The 17,770-nt window shown below is 43.9% G+C and overlaps 1 protein-coding gene across 6 annotated transcripts in view; it reads right to left on the minus strand.

Moving 5' to 3' along the window:
• Positions 1 to 2,926: 2,926 nt before the first annotated feature.
• LOC147023685 (uncharacterized) overlaps positions 2,927 to 17,770 on the minus strand; it is a 77,316-nt gene continuing 62,472 nt past the window's right edge. For 2 of the 6 annotated variants that reach the window (XM_085889418.1, XM_085889416.1), the window contains 2 exons: positions 14,074 to 16,055; positions 2,927 to 4,622 (listed from right to left, as the gene is read on the minus strand). In XM_085889418.1, the coding sequence (XP_085745544.1) occupies positions 4,621 to 4,622; positions 14,074 to 16,055 (1,984 nt within the window). In that variant the 3' untranslated portion in view covers positions 2,927 to 4,620. Of the gene's footprint in view, positions 4,623 to 4,908; positions 5,211 to 14,073; positions 16,056 to 17,770 lie in introns of those variants that run through there. The other 4 variants (XR_015060334.1, XM_085889417.1, XM_085889420.1 and 1 more) reach the window with 4 other exon arrangements.

Genomic DNA, 17,770 nt, shown 5'->3' on the forward strand with positions numbered 1-17,770 from the left:
GACTGGAAGAGGGACCTTGTTGTCCCACTCTGGAAAGGGAAGGGTGATCGCCAAGACTGCAACAACTACCGAGGGGTGACGCTGCTCTCAGTGCCAGGCAAGGTCTTTGCTCGGATAATTCTTGATAGGGTTCGCCACCATCTGCTTGAGCACCAGCGTCCAGAGCAGTCAGGCTTTACACCAAAGAGGTCAACGATTGACCGTATCCTTGCCCTTCGTGTCCTCACCGAACGCAGACAAGAGTTTCGGCAGGGGCTGCTTGCAGCCGATGTTGATCTCTGTAAAGCGTTCGATTCAGTGAATCGGGATGTCCTCTGGAGGATTCTTGGTCTTCGTGGGGTGCCACCAAAACTGATCGATCTGATGTCTGAACTCTACTCTGGTACTGAGAGTGCTGTGAAGTGTGGTGGTACCATCTCTGACTTATTTCCAGTTGTTACTGGAGTTCGTCAGGGATGTGTACTGGCCCCCACACTTTTCAACACTTGTATGGACTGGATTTTAGGGAGGATGTCGGAGAGATCAAGTTGCGGTGCATCATTTGGGAATGTCAAGATCTCGGACCTTGATTTCGCAGATGATGCAGTCATCTTTGCGGAGACTTTAGACATCCTTTTGGGGGCCCTCGAGGTGCTGAATGAGGAGTCGGAGCCGCTGGGATTACGGGTTTCTTGGGTCAAAACTAAGATGCAGGCTTTCGGTGACATCTTGGATGCTGCTGTCCTGTCTGTGTCTGTTTGTGGTGAGGATGTTGAGGTCGTGGAGAGATTCACTTACCTTGGCAGTGATATTCATATCTCTGCTGGCTGCGAGTCAGAGGTCAATAGACGTCAGGGTCGGGCCTGGGGAGTCATGGATTCACTGGATCATGGGGTGTGGCGCTGCCAGTACCTGTGCGGGAGCACGAAAGTCCGAGTCTTCAGGTCCTTGGTACTTCCAGTCTTGCTCTATGGGTGCGAGACTTGGACTCTGACCAAGAATCTGAGATGGAGACTTAATTCCTTTGGTACCAGGTGTCTTCGGAGAATCCTTGGCTATCGCTGGTCGGATTTTGTGTCCAACGAGCGGTTGCTGAGAGAGACTCGGATGAGATTTGTTACCTGCATAGTCCGTGAGCGTCAGTTGCGGCTGTATGGACATGTAGCTCGTTTTCCTGACGCTGATCCTGCTCACCAGATTCTCTCAGCGAGGGAGTCTCATGAGTGGAGGAGGCCAGTGGGCCGACCACGTGCCTCATGGTTGCAGCAGGTTGACCATCATCTCAAGGAGATGGGGATGGGCCTGGCATCTGCCTGGGGGATGGCCAGACGGAGGCCCCTGGAGTACCGGCGGAAAGTGGACGCAGCGACGCGCTGTTCTGGCACATGCTCCCATACCTGACCTGATACTAACGAATTCAAAAGGGCTTCAGCCATTTGGCTTGAAGCCCTAATAATAATAATAATAATAATAATAATAATACCAACTAGAGGGGGAGCACTCGGGAGAGTGCAAAACCTCCGCCGCCAATACTGCTGGGTCACTCAAGTGAACCTTATATCTTAATTATTAAATATGATGTCAACAGTGCTGACAGTTATAGTTTTCTCCAACATTTTTTTTGGGGGGGGGGGTGGAAATCACTTAAAACATGAAGGAATGCAAAAAAAAGAAATTGAAATTTTGTTTAAAAAAAAAGTTGCAAAATTTTTTTTTTCTCTAACAATTTTTTTTTTTGGGGAGGGGGGGTTGGAAATCACTGAAAGCATGTAGAAATGCAAAAAAAAAAAATTTTCTCTAAATTTTTTTTGGGGGGGGGAGTTGGAAATCACAAAACATGGAGAAATGCAAAAAAAAAAAAAAATATTTTTCTCAATTTTTTTTTGGGGGGGGGAGTTGGAAATCACTTAAAACATGTAGAAATGCAAAAAAAAAAAAATTGGGGGGGGGGGGGGTTGGAAATCACTTAAAACGTAGAAATGCAAAAAAAAAATATATATATTTCTATTTTTTTGGGGGGGGTGACAATTTTTTTGGGGGGGGTTGGAAATTACTTAAAACATGTAGAAATGCAAAAAAAAAAATTTTCCTTGAACTATTTCTTTTGGGGGGGGGGGCGACCAAGTCCAAAATTTAATGGCATGATCCTTGGACCATACCTAACCCCCCCCCCCCACCAAGTTTCGTCGAAATCCGTTGAGTTTTTCCGTAATACTGTTCACAAACAAACACACAAACAAACAAACAAACCAACAAAGGGGTGAAAACAGTAACCTCCATCCATCTTCGAAGATGGCGGAGGTTAATGATTGAAAAAAATCATTTAAACATTTGTACTTTCCTTGGAAACGGGTTATTTGGCCCAACATGCATGTGCTGCGTTCACCTCAAAGCAATGAATTGGCTGCCATATTTCCAAAGATGTAGTAAATGGCCACAATGTAAATCTGCACCTTTGACTGAAGGAAGGCATGCTTCTTTGATGGAGAGTTCTCCTACGGAGACTGTTCAAAACGACTGTGGTGGGTGAGCTTTCTGAGCACCGATGAGATTCAATGATTGCTCCACTCAATGGCGAACAAAGGATGACACTTTGATCATCACAAAATTTGTTTCAAAACACAGTCATAACGTTTTGTATCCCACCGATAGGCTGGCTCTGAATCCCGACCTTAACCAAAATCCAATCGGCTTGTTCATGTCACCTAGTTTTGTCACAACTCACCAACATTTTGAGATATTATGCTATAGATAGTTTTTAGCCTGATCTCTCACTTAAAAAACATTTATCGAATCTAGATCTTCACCAAAATTTAATCAATTCATCCTGGTCACACACCCAGACTGGAGACCAAGTTTTGTCTAAATGCGTCCAAAACAAGAGATATCCTGCTCACGGACACAGACAAACAGGGGGTGAAAACAACCTCCATCCACCTTTCACAGCTGACTCAACAATAAACATTTATTTCAAGGAACAGTTACAAGAAAGAAGATAACAAAATGTAGCACAAGTTTTAAACCTGAACCATGCAATGCTGAAGATGTTAATGGAATGTAAACATATGCATGGTACACAAATAACTTTGGTCAACTGACACAAAAACAACAATCAGTTTTACCAAGCTCAAATACTTGGAAAGAGAAAAAGCCATTCTTTGGCCAAAACACATTCAACCATGTCACAAGGAGAGAAGCACCATTAAATGGAGACGGAAGTGCAAGTCATCCCGCATGCTTCCGTAATGCTACAGGAAATAAAGAAAATAAATAAAAACAAATCACCCACGTCCACAGGTAATAACGCTGCCAGAAAAGAATCGTACCCAATTGGCCGTTTCAGATTGCCGATAGAAAAGTGAAGAAACGGTCACGTTCCAACGGTCTGAAACGCCTGGGGCCAAACGGACTAAAAGGCCATCCACATGCCAAATTCAAGTCGGTCAAAGAGGGACCGTTTTCAAGTATCAAGTGGTTCGAACAACCAGTCACCGGACTTTTATAACCAAAAAAAAAAACAACTTCTGGCACCAATAGCTTTCTGTGAAGACAAACGAGCATTGTCAAACGATAACACAAATGTGCAAAAACATCGCATGGTGCAATATAACAAAACACTATTTCACGACCCCCCGTCCCCCCCACAACAACAAGTATTTGTCCACAAAATAAAACTATAAACTGAGAGAACAAGAGCAGCAGGTTCAACAACCCAGGGGTTAAAAGTGTAACAACAGTTGTTACAAAAAAAACAAACAAACAGAAAAACAAGTCATATTTTCAACTTTAGAAGTGTCGATGACGAAGAGCTTAGAACGACAAAAAAGTGCCATTATAAAGGGGGTATGAAGGCACCAAAAACGATAAGAACAAATACGATTGTCTCACCTTGTCCTCAGAGATACAAGCAGCTTAAAGTGCGTGTATGTAAAAACTTCATTGTTCAAAAATGTAACGGAGAGTTCAATGAGGGGGGGGGGCGGTCTTCCGCCTGACCACTTTCTGAACCATGTGACAAATGCAAAGAAGTTACAGTTTGCATGAAAATGAAGGAAAAAAAACAAAAAAAAAAACAACCACGATAGATAGTTCATCAACAAACAACAAACTATCCTCCATAACATGGTTGCTGCATTACGTTTGAATGTGGTTGCGCAAAACGCAGCGGCATCATTGCACGATCACCATTGAGGCAGATTATTGATCAGGTGGTGGGGAGTGGGGGGCATCAAGAAAAAGGGGAGAAAAAATGGAATTAAGTGGGGAGAAGGGGAGAGAAAAAGGAAATTGAGATGAGCCGAGGAAGAAAAGGTTTATGGGAGGGGCAAGGAGTGGGAAGGGGGCCACAAAAAAACAAAACAAAAAAAACAAACAAAAAAAAACTTTCCACCAGTTTTAGACACAAGAAAAGCACTCAAATCAGTGTCATAACGATGTGTACAAATAATACTTTCAGGTAGTGTAATTAAAAACTCGGGATGATGTTGACTTGGGTTGAAAGACCAGCAACAAAACACGGAACTGAGAACAGAAAAATAAAAGTCACAATGTTTTTTTGTGTTTACTCAACGCAAACCGTCGTTCCCCTTCTATTTTGAGGAGAGTGCATCGACTTCTTTGGCTTGAGTCCATGTTGTCAGCTTCTGATCGATCAGCAAACAAATAAGTGTTACAACCACAACATTGCATGCAAACACACTGATGGGACTGTGAAGAACAAGATAATTCATACTCTTGGATGGTCAAATAAACGGTACTTGTACATTTTCAAACATATATACTGTATATATATGTATATATATATATATATATATATATATATATATATGTATGTATATATATATATATATATATATATATATATATATATATATATATATATATATATATATATATATATTGTACACACACACACACACACACACACACACACACACACACACACACACACACACACACACACACACACACACACACACACACACGTGCGCGCACTGCATTTTTTGACTCATCATATGTTTTTTTTTCATCATGAGGAAACTAAAGCTGTTCAATGCAAATACGAAATATTATACACTTTTATGAAAAATAAAATTTTATCCAAATAACCAGATTTATCCACAATGTACCTGAATATAACGAGAACAAGGAACACGGTGATCCAACACAGGTGGAGGCCATTCAAGCCATCATGCCTGCACGAACACCACACCAACCCATCTACACAAGATCTGAGTAAGAAATATATATTTTTTGTGGTTATTTTATTTATTTATTATCGTTTTTCCCCTTTTCTTACCTTCAGGGAGGGGGCATGGGCTTAGTGAAAAACACACATCAACCACACAACCCTCCGAAACAAGACCCCCACCAGCAGCGTTCCGTACAAAATCACCCATCAATACTCAAACTACCTAAAAGTCTTTAAAACCTCCCTATACCCCTCTATCTCCATAACTTCCAGGTACCTATCTAATTCTAATTTAAACTTATCTACTTTTTCTGCTGCCAATACCTTTCCAGGGAGACCATTCCATGCATTAACTACTCTCTGAGTGAAAGACCCCTGCCTTACTACCGTCTTAACTCTCCTCTCCTTTACTCTCAGGCTATGGCCCCTGGTTCTGTCACTGTCTACTCTGTTGAATAATTCTTCGGCACTTATTTTATCCATACCTTTCATTATCTTGAACATCTCTATCAAATTTCCTCGTAACCGCCTCCTTTCGAATGAATAAAGCCATCTCCTTCAAGCGCCACTCATTGCTGAGTCTAGCTAGGCCCGGAATCAATCTAGTTGGCGAGTAGTCCTGCGCTGAACCCTCTCTATGGCATATATGTCCTTCTGGAATTGTGGTGACCAAAACTGTACACAATATTCTAGATGTGGCCCTCACTGAATTCCTGTACAATGTTAACACCACCTCTTTTGATTTATAAATGATCCCCCTCCAAATACAACCTAAAACCCGATTTGCTCTACCTGTAACTGCCTGGCACTGTGCTGCCTGCTTACCTCTTGTATGTATTACCACCTCCAGATCCTTCTCCTGAGTGACACGCTCCAAAATTTCCCCTTGCATCCTGTAATCTCTATTTTCATTGTTCTTTCCCATCCCCAACACCTTACACTTGCTCAGGTTAAATTCCATCTGCCAATCTTTTGCCCAATCTATGCAAGTATCAATACTTTCCTGAATCTGATCACCACCCCTTCTGCTATCCACCTCACCTCCAAGCTTTGTGTCATCCGCAAATTTGGAAAGTTTACTCTTCGCTCCATTATCCAAATCATTGATGTAAATATTGAATAGTAATGGTCTGAGTACTGATCCCTGAGGTACCCAGCTACTTACATCTTCCCAGCAAGACATCCTCCCACTCACAGCCAATCTTTGCTTCCCACCACGAATCCAGTTTGCAATCCAACAGTAGAGTCTCTATCAGTCATGATCTTTCTTGGGCAAACCACATTTCTAAGTTGGCCTCCAAAGCCAGACACCAACTGGTCATCCTGTCATACAAAGTCCTTCCTTCAAAGACACGGGTCCCATCAAAGTCAAATTTGTGGCCAGATTGCAGGCAATGACGTGCTATGGCTGAATTGGCCACCTTTCCGAGCCTAATTGCTCTATTATGTTCATCTAGACTTTGTTTTAAGTTTCTTCCAGTATCACCAATATAGAATTGGTCACAGTCTGCATGATGAATGGTAAACTTCTCCAGATTTATCACCAGTGGGTATTGGGACTTTTAGTTTTGAAATGACATTACAGATGGTGTGTAGAGGCTTGTTGGCTACACCAATCCCTGCGCTGTGTACTATCCTGCCAATCCTTTCGGAAAGGCCCGGGTAGTATGGCAGTATGCAGTGCCCAAGTTTGTCTGGCTCCTTCCATTCTGTCTGTTTTGGTTCTTCCAAGGTGGGGAGTATCCCGATGCTACACCCATTTTTGAGCAGGACTCCAACTAATCTGATATATTTAAATGTATTGGTTTTGGATGACGACACTGTCCATCTCGGAGCTGCCAGGGTCCATGCTCCACCACGTTTCTTGGAGATTGGTGGGAATTGGGTTGCAGCACTCTCTCTGTTCTATTCACCCTCTCATTCGCTCAAGGTCATCTGCCACCTGCTTGGAAATCAGCAAACGTTACCACTCTGCATAAAAAACGGTGCAAAAACACATCCCTGCAACTACAGACCAATCAGCCTTTTACCAATCAGCAAGGTCTGGAATCCATCTTCGCTTCAGACACTAAATCCTTCCTCTTCTCCAATACCTTTATTTCTGATCATCAATTTGGATTCAGACCAGGTCACTCTATCCTGGACAGACTGTTTCTGCTTTCCCAGCAATGGATGGTCCTCAATGCCAGAAATGAGATCAGAGCCATATCCCAAGACATATTGTTTGACTTTGACATGGTCTGGCACCTTGTCCTGCTCATAAACCTCTCTTCCTGTGGTATCCAAGGCCATCTCCACTCATAGCTCGCAGACTTCCTCTCGTGTCACAGCCGTGTGGCCCTAAATGGAGTTCTCTCATCCCCTCTTCCTGTCCAGGTTGGAGTTCCTCAAGGCAGTGTTCTGGGCCCTGTTCTTTTTCTGGTTTTCATCAATGATCTCTCTGACTCTCTGGAAAATCATCTATCTCTTTGCTGATGACTCCACCCTCTGCCGTACGATGTGTCATTCCTCAGATCGACGAGCAGCAGCTTCTTCACTCTCTGCAGATCTGGATAAAATCCAACACATGGAACATGTCTTTTAATTCTGACAAATTTCACTATGTCTCTCCGAAAAGACCATTTTGAAAATCCCCCCCATCTACTTTCTCAACAATCCTCTTGAAGAAGTCCTTTCATTAAAACTTTTGGGTCTCACTATCTGCCATGATCTTTCCTGGGAAAGGCACATTTCCAAGCTGGCCTCCAAAGCCAGTCACAGACTCAGCATCCTCTGTCGTGCAAAGTCCTTCCTTGGCACATCTGAGTTCCTGCCCACATACAAATCTTTCATCCACAGCCTGATGGAGTACTACTTTCCCCTCTGGGCTGGTGCTCCCACCTCACACATTTCTCGGCTTCACGGTGTGGAAACAGACATTTAGGATCATTGGTATCTCCTGCAAAGAAGCCGAGTCTTTGGGTCTCTCACTCTCTCACTGTAGGCAGGTCGGTGGTCTTTCTGTCTTCTCGTGTCCTCTCTGGCCTCGCCCCCCTCCCCCCCCGTTCTGTCTGTGATCTGCTCTATCTCACACATGATCTGAAGTGTACACACATGCTCACCCACACATTCCTTCCCAGGATGTTTCCTTCTTTGTTGGGGGTGCAGCATTGGGATTCCCATGTATGTACTATTTGTGAATGTCTTTATAGCTGTGGAGAAACTCTGGGAAGGGTTTGAAACAGCAAAGCGCTTACCTTGGGTAGCCTTTCATGGTTGCTTTATGCAGCTTCTTTGGCTTGAAGAGCATGGGAGGAGTCGATATATATAATTTAAAAAAATAAAAAATATATACATATATATGTACACACACACACTAATAAGTGAGTGTGTGTGTCCTCCATAACTTCAAAACAATGAAACCTAGCAACTTGAAACTTTGCATGCAAACAAAGGGAACTCCAAGGAAGTCCATGAGTGAAAATTGGGTGTTTGGGTTAATTAAAACACCCCTTTTGAAGATAATTAACAGCCTTATTTAATACTATCCTTTATCAGGTAATCCTCGGCCACGTTGCTGTCTGGGGTGTTAAGGCGAATTCTGGGTTACCTCACTGGGGTCTGAAGCGGCCATGGTTTTTGGCATGCTCAACCATGCCTCAACTTGAAACAGGCCGCAACGATTTCTTAACAATAAAGTTATTTTTTTCCACTTTCCTCACTCATATGATAGAATGCCTGTTCATCAAAGCTACAAATTGCTGGGTACATTGCAATGCTTATAAACGCCCAAAGATGCCAGCGTCCATGACCATTTCATTTCCGCACATGGCATAACCTCGAGAATCTCTTAAACTAAGACGAATTACAAAATTTAAGCTCCAGAATTCAACTTAGCAGCAGTTCTGACTTCTAAAAAAAAGCAAAAAGAAGTGTTCATTTGTCCAATTCGGACATATTCGATATTTAGGGCGTTTCTGGGAGGGTGTGTGATTAATATGACAGTTCGGAGATTGCTATCGCTTGCCAATTAAGCCGTTCCTTATCAACTGTTTCGTTGGAGTGCTTTAGCCACTTGGCGAGCGCTCTTACTGAATACTGTATGTTGATCGACTTCAACAATGTTCAAGAGGCACTCGCCTGCATTGGCCCTGCTTTGTATCGGGCGATGGCTGGCTCACTGAAAATGTGCAATTTCCCCATTTTGTACGATATTCTTTCATGATACGACCCCCTTCACTTCGGCATAAATAATACAAAAAAATAAACGTTTCGTTAACATCACAGCAGCATAGCTGAGAGGTACACATGCTTGCTCTAAGCTGTATAGCCTGGGTTTGAATCCTGATCCAGCTATAACCTGTTATCCTGGTGTTTCACCGGCAGGGTGATTGATTGATGTGCGCGCTGTTAAACTGGACGTCACATCTGCCGGAATCTTCCCCCTCTCCTCCCCCCCCCACACCTTCATATATATATATATATATATATATATATATATATATATATATATATATGTATATATAGTGTGTCGAGGCTTATTGTATATATCTATTTCAGTCTATATTTATCTATAATTCCAGCAATCTCTGTGTGTGTGTGTGTGACTGTCTGTCTGTCTGTCTGCGACCACCGTTCTCGACGACCGCCGGTCCGATCTGATTGAAACTTGCCAGGAATATTGCCGGGGACCCGCGGATGTGCCTTTTCAAGGTTTGATATTAATGGGACGAGTGGTTCCCAAGTTACGGCCATTCTATTGATTTTTTTCAGTGTTGGAAAGGTGTATATATCGCAGCTGAAGTGTCGTTCCACCTTATCATGCCATTTTTCCCAAAGATATCTCAGAATAATGATAACAGCATATTAATAATCTATCTATAATTCCAGCATTCTCTGTGTGTCTGTCTGTCTGTATGCGACCGCCGTTTCTCCACGACCGCCGGTCCGATCTGATTGAGACTTGCTAGAAATATTGCAGGGGACCCCCCGGATGTGCCTTTTCGAGGTTTGATGTCGATCGGACAAGCGGTTCCCAAGTTACGGCAATTTTATTGCTTTTTCAGTGTTGAAAAGGTGTATATATGGCAGCTGAAGGTGTCGTTCCACCTTCTCACCTTATCATGCCATTGTTTCCCAAATCATTAATAACCAGATGACCACCGGTCCGATCGGATTGAAACTTGCCAGGAATATTGCCGGGGCCCCGCGGTGTGCCTTTGAGGTTTGATATCAATCGGACAAGCGGTTCCCAAGTTACGGCCATTTATCTGTCAACCAATGACAGGACGCGGTGCTATGACATCACGAATGATGTCACAATGAATGTTTATTTCAATGTTTTTTTTTTCACGATTGACATCACAATTCTTCTTCTTCTTCTTCGTTTGGTATGACGTCACAATCGACACTTGGGACCTGAGTATGTGCCTTTTCAAAGTTTGATATCGTTCTTCCTCATCCATTTCAGCTGTTTCCCAAGTGTTTCCCAAGGTTTGAAAGCTGTTTTTTCCCAAGGTTTGAATTAATTGTTCAAATTATTAATTAATCCCAAGGTTTGAATTTTCCCAAGGGAAACAGCTGTTTCCCAAGGGTTTGAAAGCTGTTTTTTCCCAAGGTTGGAATTAATTGTTGTGCTTGGTAGACATTTGTGAATACATTTACAGAGAGAGGGGCGAGAGAGGGGAGAGAGAGAAGGGCGAGAGGGGGCGGGGAAGAGGGGGGAAGAGGGGGGGGGGAAGAGAGGAGAGGGAGAGAGGGGAGGGGAGGGAGAGAGGGGGGCGAGAGAGAGGGGGCATCAATTCTTCTTCTTCGTTTGATATGACGTCACAATTGATGCTGGGGACCTGATACTGCAGGCACGAAGCTGCACATACTGGCACGCATATACTGGCACGCACCTATGGGCACGCCTCTACGGGCCCGCACTAGTAATAATAATAGCACAATAATTGGCAGTAATAAAAAGAATAACGTGATACAATGACCAATGTTTGTCAACCAATAACGACCTATATATTGTCTGTCAACCAATAATGACCAATAACGTCTGTCAAGCAATGGACACGGTGCTATGACGTCACGAATGACGTCACAATTAATGGTTATTTATTTTTGCACGATTGACGTCACAATTCTTCTTCTTCTTTGTTTGGTATGACGTCACAATCGATGCTGGGGACCTGAGTATGTGCCTTTTCAAGGTTTGATATAGTTCTTCATCCGTTTCAGCTGTTTCCCAAGTGTTTCCCAAGGTTTGAAAGCTGTTTTTTCCCAAGGTTCGAATTAATTGTTCAAATTATTAATTAATCCCAAGGTTTGAATTTTCCCAAGGGAAACAGCTGTTTCCCAAGGGTTTGAAAGCTGTTTTTTCCCAAGGTTTGAATTAATTGTTGTGCTTGGTAGACATTTGTGAATACATTTACAGAGAGAGGGGTGAGAGGAGAGGGGTGAGAGGAGAGGGGTGAGAGGAGGGGCGAGAGGAGGGGCGAGAGAGGGGGGCGAGAGAGTGGAGTGAGAGAGGGGAGGGAGAGAGGGGGTGAGAGAGAGGGGGCGAGAGAGGGGGGTGAGAGAGGGGGATGGGAGTGGGGGCGAAAGAGAGGGGCGAGAGAGGAGGGGCGAGACTGGGGGGTGAGAGAGGGGGGGGCGAGAGAGAGGGGGCGTCAATTCTTCTTCTTCTTAATTTGATATGACGTCACAATTGACGCTGGGGACCTGAGTATGTTTCCCAAGTTATGGCCATTTATGATACGGTTGGTCCGATCTAATTGAAACAATGCCCCAATCCAGTCGTCGTTTACGAGAGCGAAGGAACGAAGCTGCACATACTGGCACGCACCTACGGGCCTGCACTAGTATATATAATATGGAATAGGCAAAGCCAAGAAGCGAACATAGAATTCTTCTTACCTTCGATGCTGCAATTTCCAGTTACTTCGGCCTGGATTCGGGATCAGCGATCAAATAATGTAAATCACGATTAAAAAATATTTTTTGATGATGCGGGAGATATCTTTATTAAAATCAGTGGAGGAAATATACACCATGTCTGATATTTGGGTCTTTCATGTCTCCGACGATGCCTTTATCTCCCAGGATGCATCATTCCCCATGACAAAAACCGGAAGCAAAAGGGTCATAGCCGACGACACGGATTCCAAATTGCCAGGGTATTGTGTTGTTGTTTCCTATTCTCTCATGTGCACGCGTTGAGTATGAAGCTCACTACGTTCGCTATAATCTATATCTATCGCTCTCTCCCCTCCCCCCCCCCCAACACATGTATCCGGACGGTGGTCATATCTGGATGGTGGTTAGGTCTGGAGGGACCCTCCCCTCACAATGCCTTATGTTGCCCTCCCCTCATGCTGCCTTCCTCTCATACTACCTTCCCTCCCCCCACCCCTCCGCACGACCACCCTCTCCTCTCCACCCTTCTCCTCCTCGCCTCTCCTCGCTCCCCCACCCCTCCTCTCTCCCCCACCCCTCGCCTCTCCTCGCTGTTAGGCTCCAGGCTAAGGCAACAAAAGGTGAAAATTTGAAATGGGGTGTAGAGTTTCTGTAGGCACTGTATATGTCTCTCTCTCTCTCTATCTCTATCTCTATCTCTCTATCTCTCTATCTCTCTATCTCTCTATCTCTCTTTTCCCCCCCCCCCCCTGCTGCTTTCCACATCCACATATAATTTTTGTTTGCCTGTTAATTCATAATTCTATTACTAACACCCACTATGGTGAATAATAGCAGGAATGGAATTGCCCCCCCCCCCACGGGGGGTGGGAGGGGAGAGGAAGATCCTCTCGCGGACAGACACTCGCTGCTTCTATGGTTGGCATTGAGTGCCCCGGTCGCAGTAGGGGAAGAGCAGCATCTATATGTGGGAGAATTGCATATTCAGCCAGTGGGTCGCCCAGATAGCTCAGATGGCAGAGCACTGGCACGGTTCACCAGAGGACCTGGTTTTGATTCCTGGGTACGGAATTTTCCCACATATACATATAATACTTATATATTAGCTGGAAGCAAGTGGCTAAAAAACAAAAACAACGCATGATATAAAAATAAAATAAAGCCCTTTATTCTTATGCGAATTGAGAGCTAAACTGAGACGATATTATTTTCCCGTAGGTTTGGATTTTATTTGAAGCAACCTTTACTTTAAAATTATTAATTTACCGAAGGTGTGAATTAGTTTGAAGAAACTTTTATGTAATTTATGGTCTCTGAGGAGCATTTCCGTTTTTGCGGGGAAAGGAAGGGGGTGGTGGGGGGGGCAGATAGCATTAGCCTATTAAATATACTGCATAGAGCATTGTGAAATTCCAAAATCATATTTCTTAACGGCAAATATATCGCAAACAGGCAGACAACATTAGCTTGTTATGTACTGTATATATTGGCTGATGATGCACCAGCAATTGTGATTGGTGAGGCCAGATTACATATGCAACCCACAGCTGCCATCTGCCACATGGACACACTGTGTTTTGCCCACCAATCACAACCAGGAAGCATCACCGTTGTTATTAAGCAGTCAGGATATGTACATATGGGAAAATTGAAGTGCTCTAAACTTGGACCAATGCCATTATGTCATTACGATGACATCATGACTGTAAACCCAGAAGGGTCTCTCGTCGTCCAAGAATGTCAAAGTCAAAAGCCGTTAAAAAGCAGATGAAATGCGAAGCGACCAACCAGTTTCGCCCTTGTTGGGGCTCGTCAGAGCAACATATCGCCGTTTCATCCACTTAACGATTTCAATGCCCTTCGGCTTATATACTGACCGATGATGCAATGCCTTGACGATGTGAAACAGATGTGTTGTGTATGGAAATGAGCATGAGGCAATGGCCCAAATAATTCAAGGATGACATTCAGATTTGTAATCAGGCATATGGAAGGAAGCAATGGTGTCAACTCACATTGCAAGCACATTTCAGGTGCTGTGTTGTACGTCCAAAGTGTGTGCCGTGCATTCACTTTGTGACAAACACGTGGCAGATCCACATTGGTGGCAGAAATGATGGTCTGTGAGATTTTTAATGAATTAAATATTTCCTTTTGCTTTGTGTTCGAAGACCCACCTGGAAGATAATTTTTTGTAATGCTCTTGCCAGACAGCATCTTCTGTTTAAAATATAAAGTTTGAGTGCAAGTGGCACGGTTCTCATCAGCAGATGGGCCTGGCTCATGACCAGTAAAGATCTGCGAACTCGGGACGGTTCCTTCACCATCTTCATGGGAGTAAGCAAGTCCTTGACAATGGGCCTTAGAAGTGCTTCCTTCAGCTTCCTCGCTATAATAAGGCCTCATATTAACAAACTGCAATTCACCTTTGTTCGGATTGGCAGTTTTCAAATATCCCACATTCACATTGGAGGATTTGCCAAAACCTTTGCCATTGGAACCTTTGTCACCGTTTAAAGCTCTTGAGGTAGAAGACCGCATTCGAGTGGTTTGCAATGCACCGATGTGTGTCGTGGTGGTTTGGTTTCCTGTTTGAAGTACTACTTCAGCTGTCTTCATCCGAGCTCCATCCACGCTGCCTTTGCTCTCAAGTTCAGTGCAAGCAGCCACTAGGTCACTGTTCTGGTGCTGATGGTCCAAGCTATTATTGGTAAAGACGGACAGTAAATAATTATTCAAAGTACCTCGGTCATTTTGAGCACCACAAATACCTGCTTCCTCAGCCTGTGCGACGGCAACGGTGCTCACTGGTTGAGTATCCGTTTTCGGGAGATAACATGGCTTTGACCTCAATTTATCATTTTCACATTTTTTTGTGGTGAAACATGCCATTGGGAAAGGATTTTGAACGCAGTCAGGCACAACCTGTCCTTTGGCATTTCTCATTTGTCCACACGAGGATTTCACATTGTCACAAGTCATTTTTCCCTCAGCTTTGAACCTATATTTATGCTTGTCGACGCAGCCATCTGTCATGACAGCAGTGCTCACTGGTTGAGTATCCGTTTTCGGGAGATAACATGGCTTTGACCTCAATTTATCATTTTCACATTTTTTTGTGGTTAAACATGCCATCGGTGAAGGATTTTGAACGCAGTCAGGCACAACCTGTCCTTTGGCATTTCTCATTTGTCCACACGAGGATTTCACATTGTCACAAGTCATTTTTCCCTCAGCTTTGAACCTATATTTATGCTTGTCGACGCAGCCATCTGTCATGACAGCAGTGCTCTTATGCACACTACTTGATGTCGCATGCAGAGTCTCCAACTCCTTGATAACATCTGGATTTCGCAAAAGCAACTCATCAAATGAATCATCTTCCCATTCTTTCTGGTTGTTTGCCACAGATTTCTTGAGGCCAGTTGTGTTCTTTGGCCGAATATGAGATTCCCGAGCCAGTGCAGAAAGTTTTGGCGTGATATTTTTTCTTGAATTACAAAATAACCTGCCCTCTTGCCGTTTTGGTGTCACATCAACGTATTTGGTCACGTCACGCTTCCTGGGAGAATAAGAAGGACTGATTTTGGCAGAAGAACTGCATTGCATCGGTTCCGACGAACTTGTGCGAACAGGCGATTCAAGTTGGCTGAAGTTACTGATGAAAGATCTGGTGCTGTCATCAAACAAATTTTGCAACTCGGTTTCATCATTCAAAGTGTGGCAATTTAAACTATTGTAGTGCTCTAACGGTCTCGCCAGGAAAGGGGTGCTCTGTGCTCCGGGAGCAAACGTGAGCTCAGGTGCAGAATCGAGCATCGAGGGAAGCAGCTCACCGTCATTCCAAGATCTGTTCTGCTTGCTTGTCGAAGCAATAGCTCTTGACACACCTTCATCAATCGGTGGTTTTTTGGCTATCGCACCTTCTCTTCCTTGGTCATTGGCACAATTTAATTCAGATGCCATTTTCTGAAACACCTCCATTTTTTTCTGCCTTCTGCATCGGAAAAATAAAGAGGGGGGGGGAGGGGGAGGAGGGAGGAGAAGAAAGGAGGTACTTGATCAGATTACTTTCTCAATGTCCACATGCTAAAATATGTTTTAATCAATCAAATTATCTGATCAAATCTTTGCACTCACCATGAAGTCAACAAACAGCTAAATATACATTTCAGTAAAGAGACTGCTAACAGCATTTCCATACACTTATAGCACTCACAACATACCAAGTGAAGGCTGCATGAAAATAACATGCGTACGCACACCTTTTTTCAGGTGGTTGGTCGATTGACGGCATTCCTCCATACGGATCTATCCGTTGCACCCGCTTAATGCAAACCCAAGCATTCCACATCTTTCTTGACATTTTCAATCCACGTTGTTTCGGATTCCCTCTCAGCTTTCTTTCTTCAAGCACGAGCTTGACCATCTCAACTTTATTGCACACGATCCGACCAACCGAGTCTTCTCTGCCTAAGTCCTTCTTCACCAGGATTGATTTTAACCTCTTCCTGATTTTCTGAACTCAATATTCTTTCTTCCAGAGACAATCTATTCATCCATCGTATCATTCTCATCTCAGTTATTTCTACATCTTCGATCCACATTTCCTACGTTTCGCCTCCATACATCAGTACTGGTTTGATACAGGTTTTATAAACTCATTATCTTTTACACACAATGGAATGTTTCTGTGCCTCATGATACAACCTAGTTGTTTGCACTGACTTCAGGTTGACTCCATGCTTGATCCGACAGCTAATTTTCCTCCTTCCGATGCCTCCATGTCTCTAAAGTAACAGAAACCTTTCTAAATTAAATTCTGAGCTCAGGAGCATTTCATTTTGTTCTTCATGCAGGAAACCCTTAAATATCGCTGGTTTGGACCAATCGCGGGCAACCTACTGTGTTCCGATTTAGTTATCGCGGGACTTAATTTCGACCAATCGTGGTTTTTTTGAGCTGAGACGAGTCATCGTTTGCGTCAGCGTGTACGATTATCTCACATTACAAGTCTTGTTTCTCATGCACCTTTCATAATGGCACCCAAACGTAAAACGATGGACAAAATGAATTGTGCCAAAAGGTAGACAAAAGTTATGACATTGTGCGAAAATAAATCAAGTTGTTAGGTTGGCTGTAGATTAAAGTGCGGCATCTGTGGGCCTCCATTATCGGTGTGTTTTTAGATCCTCATGGAGGATCTCTAAGTCTTACTCATGTTGTTGTTCTTGTGGACTTTTTTGTTTCACAGCCTAGTTTTCATCGAAACTTCCTGAAACTTGGCGTATATATTGTTACGGTGCCGGTGTCGGCCGCCGCCAACCGACCGCTCTGACGGAGCCGCAAGTCGAGTCGGCCCGACCGATCGCCCGGAATATAGATCGCCGCCCGGATAAGTCCGAGCGACGGGTCCTTGTACAAGAACCGAAATACGCCAATGGGCAGATCACATGCGGTAGGGTCGATTGCCAATCTTCAATGTACTTAAATACCCACGTGATCCAACTACCGGGGTATTCCACCCTTGACGGAACTCGTACGGAACAAACCGCCGAGGCGAGCCTGTCCCGTGCGAGATTCCGAGCGGCTTAATCGCCGAGAACCGTCGGTCCAAATGTCCCCCTTTTACGGCAAACCAACGGCTTTCTAACTACCAACGCACGAAATGCTCAGTCAATGAAAGAATCGACGCGACGAGCTGAAAACATT

The sequence above is a fragment of the Eptatretus burgeri genome, chromosome 7 (genome assembly GCF_056783735.1).
Source record: "Eptatretus burgeri isolate ZD-2024b chromosome 7, Ebu_testis_v1, whole genome shotgun sequence".
NCBI classification, from domain to species: Eukaryota; Metazoa; Chordata; class Myxini; order Myxiniformes; family Myxinidae; genus Eptatretus; species Eptatretus burgeri.